This window comes from Hyperoodon ampullatus (genome assembly GCF_949752795.1).
Source record: "Hyperoodon ampullatus genome assembly, chromosome: X".
Classification (NCBI taxonomy): Eukaryota; Metazoa; Chordata; class Mammalia; order Artiodactyla; family Ziphiidae; genus Hyperoodon; species Hyperoodon ampullatus.
In genome coordinates this window covers 48342814-48365086 of record NC_136913.1, presented here as the reverse complement: position 1 = coordinate 48365086, position 22273 = coordinate 48342814, and the positions used below count along the sequence as shown (strand labels likewise).

General features: G+C 53.5%; 1 protein-coding gene across 1 annotated transcript in view; it reads left to right on the top strand.

The window, feature by feature from the left end:
- Positions 1-335: 335 nt before the first annotated feature.
- Positions 336-22273, top strand: part of FGD1 (FYVE, RhoGEF and PH domain containing 1) — a gene marked incomplete at its 5' end in the record, with an annotated part of 34782 nt that continues 12844 nt past the window's right edge. Inside the window, 8 exons of the mRNA XM_079727698.1 lie at positions 336-642; positions 16681-16854; positions 17159-17336; positions 17462-17900; positions 19188-19277; positions 19964-20112; positions 21477-21633; positions 21739-21877. Of these exons, the coding sequence (XP_079583824.1) occupies positions 336-642; positions 16681-16854; positions 17159-17336; positions 17462-17900; positions 19188-19277; positions 19964-20112; positions 21477-21633; positions 21739-21877 (1633 nt within the window). The remainder of the gene's footprint in view (positions 643-16680; positions 16855-17158; positions 17337-17461; positions 17901-19187; positions 19278-19963; positions 20113-21476; positions 21634-21738; positions 21878-22273) is intronic.

Sequence of the window (22273 nt, the reverse complement as noted above, 5' to 3'; positions counted from 1 at the left end):
CCGCTGCCGCATAGACAGCGCTCCCCAGCGGGCCCCCGGCCCCGCCGAGCCCATTCCCCGCGCGGGGCCCGGGCCGGCGATGCCTGGCACCGCAGCGGCGGTGGCCGCGGCTGCTGCTGGTACTGCGGCTGCTGCTGGGACTGCCACCGCTGCCACGGCTGCTGGCCCGGGCCCGGGCCCGGGGCTCAAGTCTCCGCAGTGGGGCTGAGCCCGCAGCCCCGCCCCCCGAGCCTGAGGCCGCTGCTCCGCCGGGCGCCGGGCCTCCTCCGCCCGCGCCTACGCCCCAGGAGCTGGAGCCAAGCGGGGAGCCCGGGCCCCGCGCCCAGGCCCGGACCATGCACGGCCACCGAGCCCCGGGGGGCGCCGGGCCTTCCGAGCCCGAACACCCAACCGCGAACTCCCCCAGCGCCGCGCCACCGGCCTATGCCGACTCGGACCCTGGAACCTCGGAGCCTGGACTGCCGGTGCCCAGGGGATCAGGCTCGGCTCTCGGAAGCCTCTTGGATCCCCAGTTTGCCGGACCCTCGGACGCCAGTCTGGGCGTCGCTCCAGGCCCCCGGGTCTTGCCCTGCGGCCCCAGTCCACAGCACCACCGGGCCCTGCGCTTCTCCTACCACCTGGAGGGCTCGCAACCCCGGCCTGGTGAGTGATCGAGAAAGCATGGGAGCCCGAGCCATGGGCCTGGGAGCGGGTTCTTGTTCTCGGGCCCTTTAAGCCCCACCTCTGGGCCGGCCCGCTCACCCCAGCCCTTCGTCTCTTCTCAACCCGCAACCCCTTCCCTCGCTCCTCGGCCTTCGTCTAATTCTTTCAACCCCTGTCCACCCCCAGCCCCTCCCGCCTCCTCTCTGTCCTCTGTGCCCCCTCAACCCTTCCGACCCTCCTCTTCTATCTGCTGAGGCTAATGGGAGAGGGAGCACTGTAAGAAAAAGGGGCTGGATTGCAAGGCAGTAAGGGGGGTTTGTTTGGGGGAATGGGAGAAAAGAACGAGTCTCCCATTTGCCAAGCGCCTACATTTTGCCAGGCACTGGGTGCTTTACATGGGTTTTCATTTCATCTTCAGGAGCCTCCTGTGAAGTAAGTATCATTAGACCCATTTTGTACGGGAGGAAACTGAGACTCAAAGAAATTAAGTAACTTGCCCAAGGTCACACAGCTAGTATAGAGACAGGATTCCAAACCAGATCTATTTGAGTCCAAAGTCTATGGTCTTTCTGCTTCCCAAACTGAGGTTGGAGACCATGAAAGTAAAGCCAAGCCTTCTGCTTATGTGATTTTCTCCTGTACTGTTCAGCAGCTCTGGAGTATGAGTGGAAAAAAAAAAAAAAGAGGGATGGTAGATTGATCCAAGGTTGGGGTTTTGCCAGGTGTATGTGGCAGGAGGACAAGGGAAGGAGGGAGTAGAAGGTGCTGATGAGAGAGAAAGGTGGAAGAGGTGGGCCTTGGGGGTCAAGTTGGAGGGAAGGGCTGGAGGGGCTGGTAGGTAGGGAGACAGCAGAAAGGTGGTGATGGGGGAGGCAGAAGCCAGTTGTAGCAGAGCTGCAGAGGTGCAGGGCTATAAGGTTGTTTGTGAGGCGAAGCCAGGATGCTTGAACTTGGATTTGCAGAGGTGGAGCAGCTCTAGTTCAGGCTGGGGCCACAGATCACTGCCTGGAGAGACCTTTTCCCTGCACAGAACTGAGTGTCTGAGGAGTCCAGCAGGGCCTCCCCCGTCTGGGAACATCCCATGCGGACCTGAGCCCGGAAGCCATGGAGGAAGAGCAGTACCTTCCACTGGGCAACACTTGAAGTAGCTGTTGAGCCTCTGGGACCTCCCAGGGCCCACATCCCAGGCTTCTCAGGTTTGGGGGGACTGTGGCCCAGTACCAGGTAGCATTAGTAAAGCATAAAAGTATGGGCAACATGTGCCCCTTGCTGCCCTTGTGACCTTGGGCTAGTTGTGGAACCTCTGGGAGTTCTCAGGGGCTCCCTCAGTGTGGGCTGGAGATAACCAGCTGACAACAGGCCTTTAACGCCCTACCCTGCATGTTGCTCTTGCTGACTTTCCAAACTCCCCTTGACAGACACTGTGTGGAGCAGGTTACTCACCCACTTTACTGCAGCACCTTCTTTCAGATCCCAAAACATGCCACAAGCACTCCCACCTCAGGGCTTTTGCATCTGCTTTTCCCTCTGCCTGGCAGCTCTTCCCCCTGCTCTCTACCTGGCTTGTTTCTTATCTTTCAGGTCTCAGCTCAGATGTCACCTCCTCTGAGAGACCTTCCCTGATCACTTTAGGTAGGGGCCCTTGTGGGTCTCCATCAAAATTGCCACTGCACTTCCATCCTTGCGCTTAGTACATATGCAGTTATCTTATTCTATGTGTCTACTTATTTATTGCCTGTCTTCCTCAACTAGAATGTGAACTCCGTGAGGGCAAGGGGATTATATCTGTTTTGTTCACTGTTGTATCCCCAGCAACTAGCATAGTGCCTAGCGCACAGTAGGTGCTCAATAAATCCTTGAACAAATGCCTGAACAGATACGAAGGGACCACATAGTAGGCCCTCAGTAACCATTGTCTAAGAGAAGGACAACTGAGCTCCTGCCCTCCAGATACTCTTGGTATGGGAGTCAGTAGCTGGGCAGCATCTAGGCCCCTGGTCTCTGGCCTCTGATCAATACACAGCAGTGATTCTTTCTACTCCATCAGTCCTTCCAAATTACAATCAAAATACCCATCCTGAACCACTCCCCTCCTCCCCCCAAAAAGCAGCACAAAGTTCCTACGATCCGTTTTCCCAATGAAGTCCCTGCCTCTCTAATTGGTGGGTGTCTTTTTCTTTCTTTCACTTCAAGTTGAGGAGTGGGAATAAGAAGGGTGTCAGGGAAGGACCTGGCCTCCCATCCAACCATTCCTAACTGACTCACTGTGGAACCCCGGGTGAGTGACTTCCCTTCTCTGAGCCTCAATTTCCTCATCTAGAGAATGCCATGAGAAGTCTATGAGATACTGGTTGCAAAGCCTGCAGAATGAAATAAAATTTAAAAAAAAATAAGAGAAAAACCTTCTGAAGAAGAGGCGGAGGAATTACTCAGGCCCTGGCAAGACAAGTGCTGGGCCATGTGATTCACAGCAGCATGGGGCGTGAGAGCCCGCCACCCCCACTGCCCAGCCAGCCCAGGGGTAGGCACAAGTGACTTGCTTCTCTCTCCACAGGACTTGCCTATAATTGGCCCAAAGAGGGCAGGGTTGGTAGTTGTAGGGTGTGTGTGTGTGTGTGAGTGTGAGAGAGAGAGAGAGAGAGAGAGCGCGTCAATTAAAGGGCTGAAACATTTTAGTCCACATGTTAAGATTTCCGTGTGCCTCCCCGCTTCCTCCCTCAGACTGCTGAGGCCTTTATAGAATCACCATCCTTAGGGGCAGTGGCCCATCCTGGTGGGGGGGATGGTTTTTAAAATAATGTATCTTATCCATGTGAAAGATTTGAATTGCTTCAAAGTGTTTTCTCTTTTAGTTACCCTGATTCCTAGTGCGGGGTTGGTTGATTGTTTTTATGCCCATTTCCCAGTTTGATAAAACCTAAGGCCTTATTATTGGGTTACTGAGATAACTAAACTTCTCTGAGATACCAGAGAGGGCTTTGAGAGAGTCAGAAAGGAGTTCCCAAGTGTAGGTTTGCTCATAGAGATCTGGGGGGAGCCCTGCCCTCTTCCTCAGCTTTGGGAATATCTTTCCAGATGCTGATTGGGGGGTAGCTTGGGACTTGACCCTAGCTCAGTCAGAGGAGTTGCACCTGGTGTTAAAGCCTTTTTGTGGGTAGTGGAAGGACTCAGCCTGTTGAGGGGGGCAGCAGGAGGGGCTGGCTCCTCCTGATTTGGAGCCTGGGCCATCATCTGACACTCTAAGAGTAAGAATTGGAGCTGGAAAGACCCCTAGTCACCGTCTGGTTCTGGGTTTCCTATACTGGATGAACATCAGAATCCCCCTTGTTGATTTTGAAAAAATAAATGTGATTCCCAGACTCTACCTCAAAGCTCCAGGATCTTAGGGTTGCAACCCGGGAATCTATTTTGAAAGCTCCTCAGGTGATTCTGATGTATAGCCTAGAGTGGGAACCATCCTTGAGCTGGGACAGTGGAGACTCTGAGAGGCAGTTTAAGCTGTGGTCCTACAGTGAGTCAGCATCATTAGGATACCACATCAGCCTCCACTCTGAGGCCCTCTCCCCAGGGCCTTGTGTGGGCCTCCCACCATAACTCCCAACCCCGAAGGGAGGCCTGGGATCTAAGCTAAAGGGAGTGAGTCAACCTCTCACCCACATACGCACAAACACTGGCAGCCTCAGTTTACCCTTTATGCCTAGCTCTTATGTATGGCTGCCATTTGGCAATTTAAGCTGGAAGCCAGTTACAGTTCTGGGACTCTAGGCAGAGGAAACGCTGGCATCAGCAGCACCCAGCACAGGGCCTGGCCCAAAGGAAGGGCTCTAGAGGGGTGCCAGCAAGGTTTGCAGAGCTAGGAGGAACACAGAGAGCAGTTCAGGTAGGAAGTTCAGTGGGAGCAAAGGCACTGAGACATGAGGCATCCTCAGACAGGGGCTGGTATTGGGAGAAGTAGAGAGAGAAGGCTGGCGAAGGGACTTAATCCTGAGGGCAAAGGGGAACCTTTGAAGGGGAATGATGTGCTCAGATATGGGTGTTTGAGAAATCCCCACGGCTGTATGTGGAGAGTGGATGGTAGGGGCACAAGAGTGGAGTCAGAGACCGGCAGGTAGGGGTCGCAGTCATCCCAGCAAGAGGTGATAGTAGCTTGGGTTAGAGTGATGGTAGGTGAGGAAGGTAAGATCTGAGAGAGATTTTGGTGCTAACATGGACAGATCTTGGTGGTGTCTTGGACGTAGAGGCCGAGGAAGAAGGAAAAGTCCAGGATGAGTCTGGGTTGTTTTCTGAAACCAACTACGGTGACCTGGTGGATGCTGGTGGGGCCACCTGCTTGCAAGAGAAGGAGCAGGTTTGGGGGGAGATACTGATGTACGTTTGAAACCTGTTGCATTTGAGAGGCCTGGGGGGACATCCGGGTGGCGAGCGGGGGCTACCCTTCGTGTGGTGCGCAGGCTTCTCGTTGCTCTGGCTTCTCTTGTTGCAGAGCATGGGCTCTAGGGCGCGTGGGCTTCAGGAGTTGTGGCTCGCGGGCTCTAGAGTGCAGGCTCAGTAGTTGTGGCTCACCGGTTCAGTTGCTCTGCAGCATGTGGGATCTTCCTGGACCAGGGCTCGAACCCGTGTCCCCTGCATTGGCAGGTGGATTCTTAACCACTGCACCACCAGGGAAGCCCCAGTCCCATCCTTGAAGACATAGATAGTGAGGTCAGATAGTGAGGTCAGCAGAGTCACCCAAACTTTGCCTTAGAAATGTCATTTGGGGGTGGGGTGGGGGGAAGAGCAGTTTTTAAAGTATATTTGCATAAAGCTGAGACCCATTTCACATATACCCAGGGTAGTGGCTGCTGCAAAGAACGGAGGGAGTACTCCTGAAAAGCAAATCAAACATTGGTGAAGTAAATTCCTGTGGCTCCTTCCGTGTTTTCCCTGTTGAGGGCATCCTGAGAGGCCATAGAGGGAGGTTGCTCATGGAAAGGAGAAGAGGGGACTCATGACAGGAGGGGGTGGTGGGCTCTGCTGGTGATTTTTGGAGAGCAGCAGTTTGAGATTCCAGGGGAGTGTCTGGGAAAAGACCCAGATTTGGTTTCTAGTCAGCTGGGGCCTCCCAAACAAACACAACGAAGTGTAAAGACTGGGTAGCTGCAATAAGGACTTCTCCAGACAGGACTAAAAGAATCGAAGTTTCCAGCTGCAGATGGTTGGCATCCCCATTCCTCGGCCCTTTCACGTGCCTCTGCCCCTAGGGGACAGCCGGGCTGGAGCTACTTGCTCCTTCAAGAGTGAGCGGCAGCTACCAGTGCTCCAGACAGATGCCAACCATGGTATTCTGGGGACCAGTTAGCTAAATGCCTTAGGCAGATGTGGAGCTGGCCAGACGCTGGCTGGGTGGGGCTAGGACCTGTCTGGAATGAGGACAGGAAGTGCACTCTGCCGTTGCCCAGCCCAGAAGTGTTAAGTGCCCTCATCTGGAGAGAGCAGACATCCTTGGAGCAGTGAGTCCAGCCTCTCCAGGCTCCAGTACCCAGTTCCTTGGACCTGGAAGGCATCACACCTCCAGAAGGTACCTCAAAGCACAGAGGGCTGAAGACAAGGATGAAGGCAATAGCAGAAGGCACCTATGCACTCCTGACTCTGCCCTTGGTTCACTGTGCCCTCAGGCTTCCCTTCCCACCTCAAGGCCTTCGTTTCCCCATTTGTAACATCAAGGCCCTGTTCATCGCATTTGTCTGGCATATAGTAGGGCATCCATAAGTACTTGGTGAGCAGATAAGGGAGAGTGCAAGAGGGGAAGAAGGAGGACATTTCTTCACTTAACAAATGTTTATTGAGTACCTACTTTGTGCTTGGCCCTGTGTGAATTGCTGGGTGGGCAACAAAAGGCAGGCTCAGTCCCTGTCCTCATGGAGCTCCTTTCTAGCAGGGAAGACATACATGACAGGTCATTCCAAGCACAGATGCTGAAGGAACAGATGAGGAGGGGGCAGGCAGGGAAAAGAGGACACTTGAGCTGAGATCCCACGGATCAATAGTCCAGAGGTAAGGAGAAGCAGGAAAGCTGTTGAGGCCCACGAGAATGACATGTGCCAGAGCCCCAGGCAGAGGAGAGCACTTTCGAGGAACAGACAAGAGGCCTTTGTGGCTGGAGGGTGGGGGTGGGGGTGGGGGTGGGGAAGTGTTTTCAAGCTGGGCCTTACTTGTCCCTATGCTCAGGCGTTTGGAGTTTACCCCCGAGGCGAGGGGAGCCCTTCACCGGGCTACAGAAATTGAAGAGGATTGTTTTCATAACCGGGTTGTGGTGTGGAGAATACCTTGTAGAGGGCCCTGAGGATGGGAGGGAGACCCGTTAGGAGGCTGGAGTGGGAGAAATAGTCTGTGGATTCCTGCCCTCCTAAGAAGTTGAGTCTGTAGGACTTGGGGTCTGGCTGGACGTGTGAGTTAAGGGAGCAGGGGGAGTCGTGGAGAAAGCCCAGCCTCTGGCTTAGGGAACTGGGTGGCTGGAGGTGCCGTTCCTGGGGTGGGGAAACAGGAGGAAGAGCCACTAGGGGCTGCGATAGAGCTGGGTTTTAAGATGCACTGAGTCTGAGGAGCCTGAAAAAGGGGCAGTGCCCAGTAGGCGTCAACTGTGTCCATCTGGGCCCCAGACTAAGGACAGGAGGGTTGAGGGGCACAGGTGTGTGGCCGAGGCCCAGAGAGGGAACTGAAGGCTCTTCCCATTGCTGGAGGCTTGCAGCCCTCCGCAGCACCTCCCCGTGGCCCGTGCAGAGAAGGGGTTAAGTCAGGGAGGGAAGGCGCCTGTAGAAAGCGGGAAAGGCAGGACTGGCAGCGCTGGCCCCAAGGAGCTGAAGCTGGCGTAGAAGCCCTTCTGCCTGGGCCTGCTAGACCCTCTCTGCCGCCCACGCCGCTGCCTTCAACTTCACCTTCACCTTCTCTGCCCCCCCCCCCCTCCAGCGTCTTCCCTGCTCCCCAGGCGGGGCCTCCCAGCCTAATGCGTTCCAGGTGTAGCTGCGGCCCTCCCCGACCCGGGGCGCAGGGGAGGGGGCAGGGAAGGTGCTGGGCTCTTTCACTCTGCGTCTCTTAGGGGCTCCAAGTCTCCAGATCTCCCAGACAGCTTCTGTCTCCGGAGAATTCCTTCAGGGGATCTCTGTTTGGGCCCCATGTCCCTGTCAGGGGCAGGCAGTGGTGAGAGCCCCCCAGACCCAGCTCTGCCACTTTCTAGTTTCATGTGATCCTGAGTGAATCACCTCAGCCCTCTGAGCCTCGGTTTTCTCATCTACAAACTGGGGTTAGCATCCCCACCTCCTAGGGTTGTTAGGATTAAATGCCACAGGTAGAGCAGAGCACGCGGCGTGGCACATTGTAGCCACGTTCAACAAGTGGCCCTGGTCTGCTCTTTTTGTCCCCTTTGCCTCTTTGGGCCTGCATCCCTCACTGTCTCTGTCTCCCTTCTGACCCGCCCCCGCCCATTTTTTCCGGTCTCCCTCTCTAGCTGTCCGATTTTCTGGGTCTCTGTAGTTTTCCTGTCTTCTTCCTCCTTGTTTTTGTCCCAGTCTCTCTCGGTCCTTTTCCGTCATGATCTTTCTGTGTTGCCAACTCTCGGTTTTGACCAGGCCTCGGTGGGGGGGAGGGGGGAGGGGAGAGGGGTGGGTGTTGGGGGCTCTGGGGTCACACACAGCAGGGGTCAGAGGGGCCATCCCCTAGCGGCTTTGTCCTCAAGGGGAGGGAAATCACAGCCAGCGTGGCAGCCCCAGCACTGGGTAATTACTGCCCCCAGTGCTCCCAGCTGCAGCTCCACTCCCTTCCCTTCCTGTCCTCTGAAGTCCCCAGCCCCTCCCTGGGGGTGGAGCTACCACCCCCAGCCTTCTCTGGCCTCAGGTCCAGAGATGCTGGGAGGAGGTGGCCAGGCCCTCACAGCAATCAAGCAACTGGAAGAGAGATGGGCTGTCTGTGCTCCCATGTGGCTGTGGGGGGTGTGTGTGTGTGTGTGTGTGTGTGTGTGTGTGTGTGTACGTGCGCATGCGTGCACATGTGCCTGGCTGCCTCGCTGTCTTTGTCCCCATGGGTCTGTTTTGTGTATATCTTAATGTTCTTGTTTCTGTATATCCATGTGTATGTTTGAGTGTGTGTCATTATATATCCATGTGTGTCTGTGTGTGTCTTTGGGTCTGTATATGTTATGTGTTCCTGTGTTATGACACCTTGGCTCTAAGCCCCTGGGGCATTTCCAGATGTTTTTGCGTGTGGGTCTCTGTATGTAGACTCTGTGTGTGTGTGTGTTTCTGTGCCAGTGCCTGCCTCTGCATGGCCCCTATGGGTCTGTATCTTGGTGGTAGTGGTTGGTGGAGAAGGAGGGTGCCTGCCTGTCTTTGGGCTTTTTCTGCCCCTTCCTCCTGTTCTTACAAACCCAAGACTCTGGTCACTGTGCCCTTCAAACACACTCTTCACCTCCCCACCCCTAGTATCCACACCTTTGCTCACTTTTCTTCCCTTGCCTGCAGGACTGTGCCCAGTCTATCTACACCTAAAAAAACACAACCTGGATGGCCAAACTCAAAAGCCATTTCCTTTAGAAAGTTCTCTGACCTCCCCCCAACCGCCCCCAATGTGATGTCTTTCGCAATTCAGCAAACATTGACTGAGGATGTGCTCTGTGACTCTGGACACAGACACACTTGGGATCCAGTCTCAGTTCAACCACTTCTAGCTGTGTATCCTCAGGCAAGTTATTTTGTTTCTCTGTGCCTCAGTTTCCTCATCTGTAAAATGGAGCTAATAGCACACAGGGTTGTTAGGAGGATGCCCTGCAGGAAAGCATCAACAAAATGCCTGGTGCAGCATAGGAGCTCAACAAACAGTTGAATCCTCATACCTTATATCCTCCACAAAAAACTGAACACCTTGAGTTCCAGAGAGTTCTAAAAGTTCTTGCAGTCTCCTGCTTTTTTCACCAGGCATCCTGCACAAGGCAGAAGACCCGACAGAACGAAAGGCAGATTCCAGTTCACGGAACTGCTGACAAGTATTGCATGAGCCAGCTCCCTGAGGGTGCTCAGGCCCAGAAGAGACTGGGCCCTTCAAGGGGGTAGAGGAGGGACTCCAAAGCTGCCGCCCTAGGGCCAGAGCACATCAGATAGAGCAGGAGGTAAATGGCAGAGGTGGAAGGGACCTTAAGGACCATCTAGGTCAGGTATTGCAAACGGGTGGCCCACAAGTTTAATTTGACTCACAAGTTTCATTTGGCCTACTCACTGTTTTTAAAATTAGGGGATTTCACATAAAAGCCTGGATTTCTAATTCTCTTGAAATACTGGAAGACCTGAAGATGCAGGGCCCCCATTACTGCAAGGTGACAATTAGATAGAGGGGAGAAGCTGCCATCCCTACTTTAAGTGAGGCATGTGCTCTCCAGTTTACCCCCGTCTTCACCATCCCCTATTGCATTATACTGTCCCATTTTACAAAAAGGTCCTCACTTTACACAAGGGTCCACACTTCACAGAAACGTTCTTCACTTTACAGAGGAGCCTCATTTTACAAAAGAGGTCCTCCGTTTTACAGAACTCTTGTATTTTGTCAAAGAGTCCTTCATTTACAGACATCATCCATTTTACAAAAGCGTCTTTATAGAACTCTCCTCACTTTACAGAATGTCCTTCCACTTTGAAGAAAGCGCCTCCATATTGCAGAAGCTTCTTCCCTTTGCAGAAGGAGCCTTCTTTTTATCCAAAAGACCTTCATTTTCCAGAAAGTTTCTCCAGTTTTCAAGAGGGAACACTCTAGGAAGCTCCTTACTTGCCAGAATGGCTCCCACTTTCCAAAAATGCCTTCACTCTGCAAAAGGTGCCTCCATTTTTCTTCAGAGTCCTTATGTTCACAAGACCAGTCCACTTCAAGGAAGGGATCTTCGGGCTAGCCACAGGGTTCCTATAGACAGCTCCCCCTGCGCTTCTCATACTTGACAGAGCTTTGTGTTTAAATGTTCAGAAGGAACATCTGCCAGGCCAAGCAAGTTTGGCTGCAGAGGTGGAGCAGGGCAGCTGGGCTGGACCTCACATTCAAGGGGCAGGTGGGAAGAGGTGGGGCACCTTTATCCTCTGCTTTTTTCTCAAGCTAAGGGACTCCCCTCCCCCCCCACCCCCCCACAGAGCTGGCTGCCCAAAGGACACTTTCTTATTTGCTGTTCTTTCTTCTCCACTCCCTCTGCTCCCTTTCCCCACCCCACCCCACCCCCAGGAATTCAACTGTCCCAGGGGCCTACCTCTCAGCCTGGAGGCTGAGGGCTGCTGGGAGAACCATGCCCTGGGGGTCAGGAGGCCTGAGTGCTAGGGCTGGCTTCTGCCCACAGTAGCATCTCACCGGTTCCTCACAATGAGAAGCACACACATATTCTCCCCATTTTGCAGATGGGGGAAATCGGGGTCCAGAGTTGTGAAGCGATTCCCCACGTCACCGGGGCGTTAATGGCTGAGGTCCAGTCTGGGGTCCTATTAGCTGTCTTGAGATTAAGCCCAGGCTAAAGCTGGGAGAAGGGAGAGGGAGTGCTGCTGGCCAGGGATGGGGAGAGCTGGGAGCTGAAATTCTCGGAAAGAGGTAAGGGTCCAGTTCCAGTGGTAAAGTCATTGTCCTCAAACTCAGCTAGACGGTAGACCTACTCTGCCAGTAAGCCCAGAAGCACATGCTCAGGGCACCTGCCAAGCAGGGGCATGAAGCTACCAGAAACAATTTTTGGAATGAGTTTGCTATTTCACTAACAGTTGTCATGGGAAAATTCCAAACTCTGTAATACTTCTTGACACTTATTTTATGGTTTTGTTTGGTTTCTATATTTGAACTGAATTTGAATGGGGGATGGGGTACCATTGTCTTTTCTCTGCCATTCTGCCTCTAGTAGGAATCCCGCCCTGATCTGAGAAGCTGCCAAGGAGAGTGGGGCTGGATTCTGTGTCCATCTCTGGCTGGGTTTGCACACGTTTCTCATTGTGTTGATAGCTTTGTGTTGGGTTGCAGCCTGTGGTCTGTGGGTTTATGTATCTGTGTGCGTAGTTTTGTGTCTTTCTGGATGTGCGGTTCTGTTGGCTTTCAAGTTCAGGCCACATTGCTCTGTGGGTGGGGGAGCAGTATGCCCTTTCCCTTCTTTGTCTCATGGACTCCTCAAAACCAGGGAGCTGTGATTATTATCCTATTTTCCACACAAGGAAACTGAGGCTCAGATAGATGGAGAGGCTTGCCCAGGGTCACACAGCTTGTAAGTGAGGGTGTTGGGATTTAACTGAGGTCTGTGTTACTCCTGAGCCAGATGCTCTTAGTGAAGGCTTCACAACACCTTAACCCATGCAGTCTGGTCAGCGAGTGTGATCATGCCACCCTTCTTTGGAATGGTCCAAGTACCACAGGTTTTTAATTATTGACTTTGTTTTTTTAATAAATAAGACCAGATTCAAGGTGATCCCTGAAATAATGTCACTGTCATAAGCATTCAGGTGCCCATTGCAGGGAAATTGGGTAGAGCCCACAGCTTGCCTGGTGCCACCTCAGAGGCCTGGCTCCACCTCATTCACTAGAATCCCTTCTTGACCAGGGCTTCTGGAGTTCACCCCGAAAAAAGTACAGTTAGATTTGAATTTCAGATGTACAACAAAAAAATTTTAGTATAGCATAATACATTTTTAGTATGCATGAGGCATGCTTATACTAAGGAATTATTCATTGCTTATCTGAAAGTCGAACATAACTGAGCATCCTGTATTTTATCTGGCCATCCTGTCCCTGGCCTCTCCCTCCCCTGAGCTTCCCCAGTCCCGACAGGCTGACCCCCTTGCACTTCCTGAGCCGCACTTAGCTTTTCCTGAATGAGAGTTTCTTGTCTTTGAGATTGGGAGCTCCCTCAGGGTCAGGATCAAGATTGCCCTTCGGCCTGCTGAGGGGCCTGTCGGAGGGCACACCCCACGCCCACAGCAGAGCCAGGGCCACACCCAGGCATCCTGGGGTGCCCAGGACGTGTTCCCCATCAGTGACAAGAGACGCCTGAGTATGGCTGTGTGTGCACACCCTGTGCCAAGCGTGTTGCATGTGGACGTGTGAGCAGCTTTGTGGTTTTCACCAGGTCTTTGCGGTTTTCTCCACCCGCCCCCCCCACCCCAGACCAGGGATCGAACCCGTGCCCCCTGCATTGGAAGCATTTGGTGGTGTGACTTTCGTGGTGGGGGAGGGGGATGCCCTTTGTGGCCTCTGTTCTAATGCCAGTGGTCAAGGGGGCAGTGCTGGTGGAAGACCTTGTCAGGTGTGTGGGTGTGAGTGTGGATGTGCGTGCATGTGTAAGAGAGAATGTTGTGGATTCTCAACCATAAAAAATGGACTGGAGGACGTCGCTGGTGGTCCAGTGGTTAAGGCTCCACACTTCCACTGCCAGGGGCGCAAGTTCCATCCCTGGTCGGGGAACTAAGATCCCACACGCGGAGCAGCTTGGCCAAAAAAATTAAATTAAATGTAAAAAAAATGGACTGGAGAAAATCAATGCAGGACTTAAGGGGGGTGCGGATGGGATGGGGAAGTGGGAAGGGCTCTGGTATCTAGGGGAGGGGAAGGACCTCCCTTCGGAGTTCCCTGAGGGCAGAGATAGGATTTTCAACTCCCCCAGCACAGAATCTACCAGGCTCAGAGCAGAGCTCAGAAGTATTGGGGCGACTAAACTAAGCTGAAGGAAGCCAGGGAGTTCAGCAGGGTCTTGAGGGGCCATAGAGAGCCAGCTGGGAAGCTTCTATTTTCCCCATGGGCAATGGGGAGTCATGGAAGGTTCTTGCGCAGATAAGTGGCATTACCTGAGCTGGAGGTCCATCTAGCCACCCGAAGGGAGCAAGACCTGGGGCCAAGGGGGCCACTAAGGGGAAACGGAGGAGGAAACAGGGAAATGTAGGCAGAGGGACAGGGAGGGGGAGCCCTGCAATAGGAGAGAGATGGATCTTGAATCTTCTTCCCTCAGTGGAGCCCTGCCTGGTTCTTGGCCAGGCCTAGGCTCCTGAACTGAAGCCCTGTTGTCATAATCTGTGGGCAGGCTTGGGGGTGTTGCTCTCACTAGCCGCACTAGCTCATGACTTTCGGAAGCACTGACGTGCACCTCTGCCCCTCTAGATTCCCCTCTTTCCGAGCTTCCTCTTGGAGAGCAGGGTTAAGAAGTCCAGTCTCAGATCAGTCTGCTACAAGTCTGTCACTGACTTGCTGTGTGACCTCGGGCAAGTCACTGCCCCTCTCGCTGCCTTCATCTCTTCATTAGAAACTGGGCTCACAGTCCCTGCCCCTCTCACCTGGGAATCCAGGGTGTCCCCGAATATTTGAATCCCATTCTGCATGGCTGCCTGCAAGGAGGCAGAGAGAAAGGAGGGGCAGGCCCATCTGTGCGCTCCCAGGTGAGGTGGGTGAGGAGGGAGCAGAGACTGGGCCAGAGCAAGGCCACAGAGGGTGGCATGGTCACCCTATCCCTGGGACAAGCAGTGGAGAGAGGGAGAGGCCCCAACTAGGGGCCCCACTGCCCTGTACCAACTGGGTGGGAGGGCTTGCCCAGGGAGGCCTGCCTGCTTTGAGGTGTGGAGACAGGGCCAGGTGGGCGCCTGCAGGCCCAAGGAGGCAGACAAGGGGCACCTGGGACCCTGGCACCTACGTGCGTAACCCTGAGAGGGGTCTCTGCACGGTGGGGTGCCTGGCTTTGCTCTCTGGATCTCTGGTCCTTTCAGCTGCTCTCTGTGTCTCTCACTTTCTCTAGCCATATTGTCTCTCTCGCACTGTGTCTCTGCATGTGCCGCCCTCCAGGTGATTCATCCCCCTCAACCCCAAGCCCAGGGGGAAGGCAGGGCAGGACCAGGCCAGGATGTGCTGAGCAGGGCAGGCTAAGCAGCCCAGCTGAGCTGAGAGGAGCACCTTCTCCCTCCCAGCCAGGGCCCTGCCTGCTCAGGTGGGAAAGGAAGTAAGGAAACTGCACCCAAAGCCAGGTACAGAGTGGGGGTGGGGGCCTCAGCCTGTGGCCTGGGGCACCTTGTTCCTTCAGGGCTGGGAGGGGACCATGGCCTGAGGTCCCTGGGGCCTCTGCGACTGGATTGTAGCCTGGATGGAGTCAGAGACCCTGGGAAGCTGCTGGAACCCTGTGGGTTGGGCTACTCCCTTCCCTCCAGGACTGGGAGAGCTAAAATTCCCTGCTGCTCTTTCTGCCTGTGACCCGGTAGGGTATCTTTGTGTTGTAGCTGTATGTTTTTGCAACAGAGGCTGCATGTGAAACCGTGACTATTTAGACCACGAGGCAAGTGTCATGTGGGTGTGTATACCTGAGCCCCTAAGACCCAGGGACTCCATGGACATGTTTGTTTCATGAGTATGACATAGTAAATTATGCCATGTGTCTGTGATTGTGTGTCTGTGTTTCTGGGTACATGGTGGCATGTGACTTTGTGCTGTTTTGCCACTGTGCAAGGTTGTGTCTGACATGGTATAATGACCCTGTGTGGCTATAGTCTTGTCACTGTGTGAACCGTTCGCAGGTGTGTGAACCTGCAACACCATATCCTGGTGTTTATGACACCCTGTGGCCCTGCAATTGTGAGGTACAGCATAAATGGCGCTGTATATCTTTGTGACTCAGTGGAACCATATTTGAAGAGTATGTAAGTGGGTATATGATGGTAAGTGGTTGGGTGATTGTTGTATGAGGCTGTGTGTGAAACTGTAGATTTGCCACTGTGTGACTTGCATCTTTGCGACTGTGCATGGCCACGTTTGCCGGTGCATGAGATACCGTGAGGCTGTGTGATAATATGTGAAGTTGTGACTGTGGGTCTTTGTGACTGTGTGTGACCAGGCTTTCAGAAGCGTGATGGCACGTGATTGGATGTTTGAATTTGTGCGGCCCCCAAGTTAAGTGAAACGGTGTAAATAACCCCATGTGTCTCTGTGACTGAGTGGGCCCACTTGTGACTGGTCATGTATGAGACTGTGTGACACAGGTTAACAGCCTCTCTGTGGCTGGGAGAGGCCACGTGGCTGTGGCACAGCAAAACTGGCACCATACGTGGGTGGGAGCTCTGGGGGCTCTTGGCTGCCACTCACCCTCTCGTCCTCACACCTGTTTGCCTGCATCCTTCCCTACAACGGCTTTTCATGGCTCCCTTCTGCCCACAGGATGGTCACCCAGCTCCTCAGACTGCCATCCAGGGCTTGCCCTCTCTACTCTACTCTTCCCCGTCCCCTTCTTCTCTATCATCTGAGACCCACCACAGCTCCCTGCCCATCCAGGCCACACTCCTTCCCTTAGGACATGCCATCCCTTGGTGCGGGGGGGTGTCCCTCACACCTCCCAGACTGAATCTTCTCTCCCCAGTGTGACCATCATCTCCCCCAGGCCCAAAGACAAAGGTAGGTAGGGAGCCCACAGTGAAAGAAGAGGGACGGTGCAAAAAGGCCTCCCTTTTCTGAATTTTTTTGCCTGTTTAAAGCTGTTCCTGTGACCTGAACTCTGGGTGCTGGCTGTGTATTTGTGTGTGTAGGTGTGGAAATAGAGGATAGTGCAGATTAGTGAGAAGCTGGCATTTTAAGGAGCAAAACTTTTGTTCATGAAATATAATTTCATCATTTTCAGCTATATAAAACCGTAGAAAAGGAAGTCCAGATATCCTCAGGACCTTAAGAAAAAAGGTGAAGAATGGTTTAGGCTCAGCATCTCACTGTGGCTAAATAAACAAGAGTGCAAGCATGTACACAAACCATAGGCTGCTCGTGCTCACCCCCAGCCTGGTTAAACTCCCCAATAATAATGCCTGCTGACATACAAGAAATCAATGTACTAATCACAAAGAACTCTTGTCTGTTACTGAAAACAGCCAGCCACAACCCTGGGCCTGGCTCCCCGTCTGATGGCTGGGGTAAAGGCTTCCCAGAAAGGCAGCGTGGCCAGGAAAGGGGCTCAGGAAAGCCCGATACCACAGGTACCTGCTAAGACATACAACTTCCCAGTCTCCTTTGGGGTAATCAGTTGCTTCACACCCAGTTTCTCCCTTTCTGCAGGGCTGCACCAGGGAAACCGTATCCTGGTTAAAAGTTTGTCCCTTGACCCTGGCCAGAGCCTTGAGCCTCATCCAGAAGGTCCCCAGCGACTTCGCTCAGACCCAGGTCCCCCCACTGAAACCCCCAGCCAGCGTCCTTCACCACTGAAGCGGGCACCGGGCCCAAAGCCACAGGGTAAGTGGGTCCAGAGAGGGGCAGAGGAATGGCCCATGAGCGGGGACAGAAGAGGGGAAAGGTTGGCCAGTGGGAGAGGAGAGGGCTTGTTAGAAGGACAGGAAGCACTGTGGTCTAGGGGCAAAGGGCTGTGACCTGGGGCTAACATGTGCATACTGGCATCTCACCTCAGGCCTGCTCTGTGCCTACCTCAGGCAAAGGTACAGACTGGGGGTTTGTGGAGGGGCCTGTGGTCTGGCTATGACAGCCAACTCCAAACTCAGCCCATTGGGATCTCCCCTCTTTTTCCCATCCATCTCTCTAGTCCCCCCAAAGCCCAGCTACCTGCAGATGCCCCGGATGCCCCCACCACCTGAGCCCATCCCACCCCCGCCATCACGCCCACTGCCTGCAGACCCCCGAGTAGCCAAGGGCCTGGCCTCCAGGGCAGAGGCCAGCCTCAGTTCTGCAGCAGTATCCTCACTGATTGAGAAATTTGAAAGGTGAGTCTGGTCCCCAGGGGACCCTGTGGGGGTAGGGTGGGCCTGGGATAGAAAGGACAGTTGTAAGACAGGCCTCTCAGTCAAGCTCATACCCTGCCTTCATGTGTGTCCACCACCCACCTCAGAGAGCCTGTGATTGTCGCCTCGGATAGGCCAGCCCCTGGCCCCAGCCCAGGTCCCGCAGAGCCAGCCATGTTGCCACAGCCACCCCTGCAGCCACCAGTGCCCCAGCTCCCCGAGGGCGAGGCCTCCCGCTGCCTGTTCCTGCTGGCTCCCGGGCCCCGGGACGGCGAGAAGGTGCCCAATCGGGACAGCGGTATTGACAGCATCAGCTCACCATCCAACAGCGAGGAGACCTGCTTCATCAGTGATGATGGGCCCCCCAGCCACAGCCTCTGCCCCGGGCTCCCTGCCCTGGCCAGTGTCCCTGTTGCTTTGGCCGACCCCCACCGACCCAGCTCCCAGGAGGTTGATAGTGACCTGGAGGAGGAGGATGACGAGGAGGAGGATGAGAAGGACAGAGAAATCCCAGTGCCCCCGATGGAGAGACAAGAGTCTGTGGAGGTACTGACCCACGTTCACCGAGAGGCAGGACTATGTGGAGAAATCAGGAGCCTGGCTTTTACACTTGATTCTTCCCCCAGCTCAGTATTTCTTGAAACAGGGCATTGTTTCCACTTGGAATGTTTGGCTTCCCTGGTCTCCTGGTACTAAATATCAGTAGCAGACCTGTACACTGTCCCCCCATCACTGTAAAGACAAAAATGACCATGCACAGTTCCAAATGCCCACTAGGAAAATTGTTCTACCCTCATCCAAGAACCACTAGCTGGACCTCAGTTTTTCCATCTTGAAGATGGGTATCATGGTTGGGGATCTTTAAAGTCCTGTTCCAACTGGAAAATCCCACATATTCAGTAGCTATGTGACATTGGGCAAGTCTCTGCTGCCCTGCCACAGCCTCAGTTTCCTTATTTGTAAAATGGAAAGTCTCACATCCAGAGAGACTTCCAGACAGCTGGCCTCCAGAGGGCCACAAGAGCTTAGAGCCCCCTAGGAACCTGAGGCTGTGGGACAAAGGCTCTCAGCAGCAGGAATCCCTTTCTGTGCCCCAGCAGCCTAACACTGCTTCCAAAGGCATCCTTGCACTTAATTAGGTCGCAGCCAGAATACCTGCCCCGCCAGAACCCGGCTCAAATGTGGGGGCCGAGGTCTGGGACTCAGCAAATATGTGTCCAGTGAACAGGCAAGTGGGCCAATAGGCAATGAGCTTTATACATTTTTATACTTTTGGGTTTTCCTCACACCCCAGGTACTCAGTAAGCCTTTGCTGACAGTGAACTGAGTGGGTGAATAACTAACATTTATAGTCTACTTAATCCGTAGTCTAATATGTTTTATTTATATTAAGTCATTTTGTTATCTCAATTACAAATGGACTTAGGTCCTATTATTATCTGTATATATAGATGAAGAGACTTAAATACAGAGCATTTATACAACTTATGCAGGCTAGTAAATGTCAGAGCTAGGATTTGAACCCAGAAAGTCTGACTTTCCAGCCCACACCTTAACCACTACACTATGCTGAGTGAATAGAGGGAGCAGATGGCTGGGTGAATGAGTGACCGAATGAGGAGTGCACGGCATCAGAATTGAGGGGTGACCTTTACAAAACACGGGGGAGTTAGGGGTGAACCTGTGGGGCTTATGGGTTCAGGGATGGGAGGTAGGGTTATCTCGGGGTGGCATTAGGCTTAGAGTAGCATTTGCACTATCTGAGAATTCTGGGGGGTTGGTGAAGATTAGGGTACAGGCTGATGGACCAGCAGTTGCCTCTTCTCTCTCCAGTTGACTGTGCAGCAGAAGGTGTTCCACATTGCCAACGAGCTCCTGCAAACCGAGAAAGCCTATGTTTCCAGGCTCCACCTCCTGGATCAGGTGAATGGTCCCTCAGGGGTGCCGGGGCACCAGGACCTGGTAGGCGGGTGCCAAGGAGGAAGTGATAGGACCTGAGCCCAACCCTACCATTGGGGCCAGAATCTAGAGTTTGGTAAGGCTCCCCTCTGACCTTGACCCCCATCCTATCCCTGAAGCCAACTCTGATTCATGACCCCAAGCTTGATCTTTGTATCAACCCTCATTCCTAAACCTGGGTAGGTATACCAGCCCTGACTGCAACTCTGACCCAGATCCTGAAGTAACCCCTGGCTGTGAACCACACTCTGAACCTCATTCTAACCCTGGACCTATTCCTGACCCCCAAACCCACTAGAATCCCTAAGGGTAGGAATTTTTGTCTGCTTTGTTCACTGCCTGGCACACAGTAGACACTCAAAAATATTTGTTAAATGAATGGATCTAATTCCAAACTTCTCTCTGACCCTGACCCTGATCCTGACTTCTCATTGTTCCAATGCCTACCTTCAGATCCTAACCTTGACAACCTGAAATCCAACCCCACATTATAAGCCAAACTCCATTCCCTCACTCCTCAGTCTCAAGATCAGTGCTGATCCCAAAACTCCACAGAGCTGCCCACAGACACTGCCCTCACCTGCCAGTTGCCCCTTCCCCAGCTAAGCCCCAGGCCCCACTGGGCTGATCTCTCCTGCCCTGCCCCATAGGTGTTCTGCGCCCGGCTGCTGGAAGAAGCTCGGAACCGCAGTTCCTTCCCGGCTGACGTCGTCCATGGCATCTTCTCTAACATCTGCTCCATCTATTGCTTCCACCAGCAATTCCTGCTGCCTGAGCTAGAGAAGCGCATGGAGGAATGGTGAGGGGCCCCAGACCTAGGCTGCCCGCCTTCCTGTCCTCTTGCCTGCCGAGCCCAGGCCAGATGTGTGCACGAGAGTTCGTTCCTGCCTGCCCTCTCCCCTCACCACCTTTCACAGAAAGAATCGGGCCTAAGCTCTGCTTTCTGGGCCCTCCCAATCTATAATGAAAGACAGATCAGGACTCAGAAAATTACAACAGAATAATAGCAAAGCTCTAAAGAGTATGAGGTTAGGAGCCAAACTGGCTGGGGTCAAATTCCAGTTCTGCCTCTTGCTAGCTTTATGATGTTAAGCGAATTTCTTAAATTAACTCTGCTTCAGTTTCCTCAGCTGTGAAATGAGGGTAATAGTAATAGCCTACGTTGTAGGGTTATTTTAAGGATTAAATGAGTTGATACATGTAGAGAGCTTAAAACAGTACCTGGTATGTAATAAGTGCTAAATGAATGTGAGCAATTTTTTTGTTGTTTTGTTTGTTTGTTTTTATCAGTGCTATGATAGAGCTGAGAATGGGAGGCTGTGGGAATCCAGATAAAGGGACCAAAACTAGCCTGGGGGTTAAAGAAGGATTCAGGGAGGAGGCGAGATCTGAGCTGAGTCCTGAGGTAGAAGGGCAAGGTTCATAGGCAGTCTCCTGGCTTCCAAGCTCTCCTCTTCCAATTCATCCTTTAGCGTCTATACCACCTGCCATAATGGTCTTTCTGAACAACAATCAGACCATGTCACTTCCTGATTAAATCATCTCCATGCTCCCCACACCCACAGGATAAAGCGTGTCTGTGTGACCACAGACGGCTGGCATGAAGTCACTTCCTACATCTCCCCAACTACTGTGACCCCTGAGGGCTGAACCAGGGCTGGTTCTCGTGTCTCCCCCAGCAGACTGTGACCAATGAAGGCTGGGACCAGGTTTGGTCCTCTGTGTCCTCCAGTAGACTGTGACTCCTGAGGAGTGCAACCAGGCCTGGTTACTTTGCCCTCCCCTACCTGACAGTGACCCTCTCAGGGCTCAGCTAAGTGTGACTCATTTGTGTCCCCAGAATCACCCAGCACAAGGCTGGGCACAGAATCAAAAAGCAGTGTATGAAGTGGCCCTTGCAGTAAGGTCAGAGCGGGTATTCCAGGACGTGTCATCCCCTGTGCTCAAGGCAGGGCAGAGTTGGGGTGGGTGGCAGCCCAGGCTGTGGTCTCAGGTCAAACTGAGCCTTTTGGCCTACTTTGTGTATAGTATAAGTAGCATTTCCAAAGGAGCAGACTGGCTGAGAGGTAGATTTCCAGGACTGAGATAAGACCGGCCTACAGGGTGGGGGCATTGTGGGGGACAAGGATCAGCAGGACCACATCAGCCCCTGTTTCCCCCTAGGGACCGCTACCCACGCATTGGAGACATCCTGCAGAAGCTGGCACCCTTCCTCAAGATGTACGGCGAGTATGTGAAGAACTTCGACCGGGCCGTGGAGCTGGTCAACACCTGGACAGAGCGCTCTACCCAGTTTAAAGTGATCATCCATGAGGTGCAGGTAAGCAGTGAAGCTGGATGGGGCCGACTGGGGGGGACAGGTCTGCAGGGACCCAGTCAGGGGTCTTTGGCCAGACCTGAACCCTCCTGCTTCTGCCTGTCACAGAAGGAGGAAGCCTGTGGCAACCTGACCTTGCAGCACCACATGCTGGAGCCTGTGCAGCGCATCCCCCGTTATGAGCTGCTTCTCAAGGACTATCTGTTAAAGCTGCCCCATGGCTCCCCGGACAGCAAGGATGCCCAAAGTGAGTGCACACAACGGGCCCTGCCCCCCCCACCCCAAGACTTAACTCACAGGGTCAGCCTTCCATTGCCACGTAATTGAGATCTCAGAATAGGACCTCCAAGCTGAAAGGCCCACCTTGCGGGTCTGGAATGAGACCCCAGGATGAACCTCCAGGTTGAGATCTCTACCTGAGCACCCAGAGAGAACATTCAGGAGTCCCCCCCAGTCTGAAGTTCCCAACTGGAACTCCAGAGTTTGAGGGGCATACCCAGAAAGATCCCCTAAAGGGAGCCATCTGTTTCCTAGGTTGAGACCCCAAGGCTGACCCTTTGACTTGTCCTCAAATGAAGTTGTCCCAAGTGCAAAGTGAAACTGAGTCTAAACCCCCAGGGACTGAGCCACCAGGCTAAGAGCC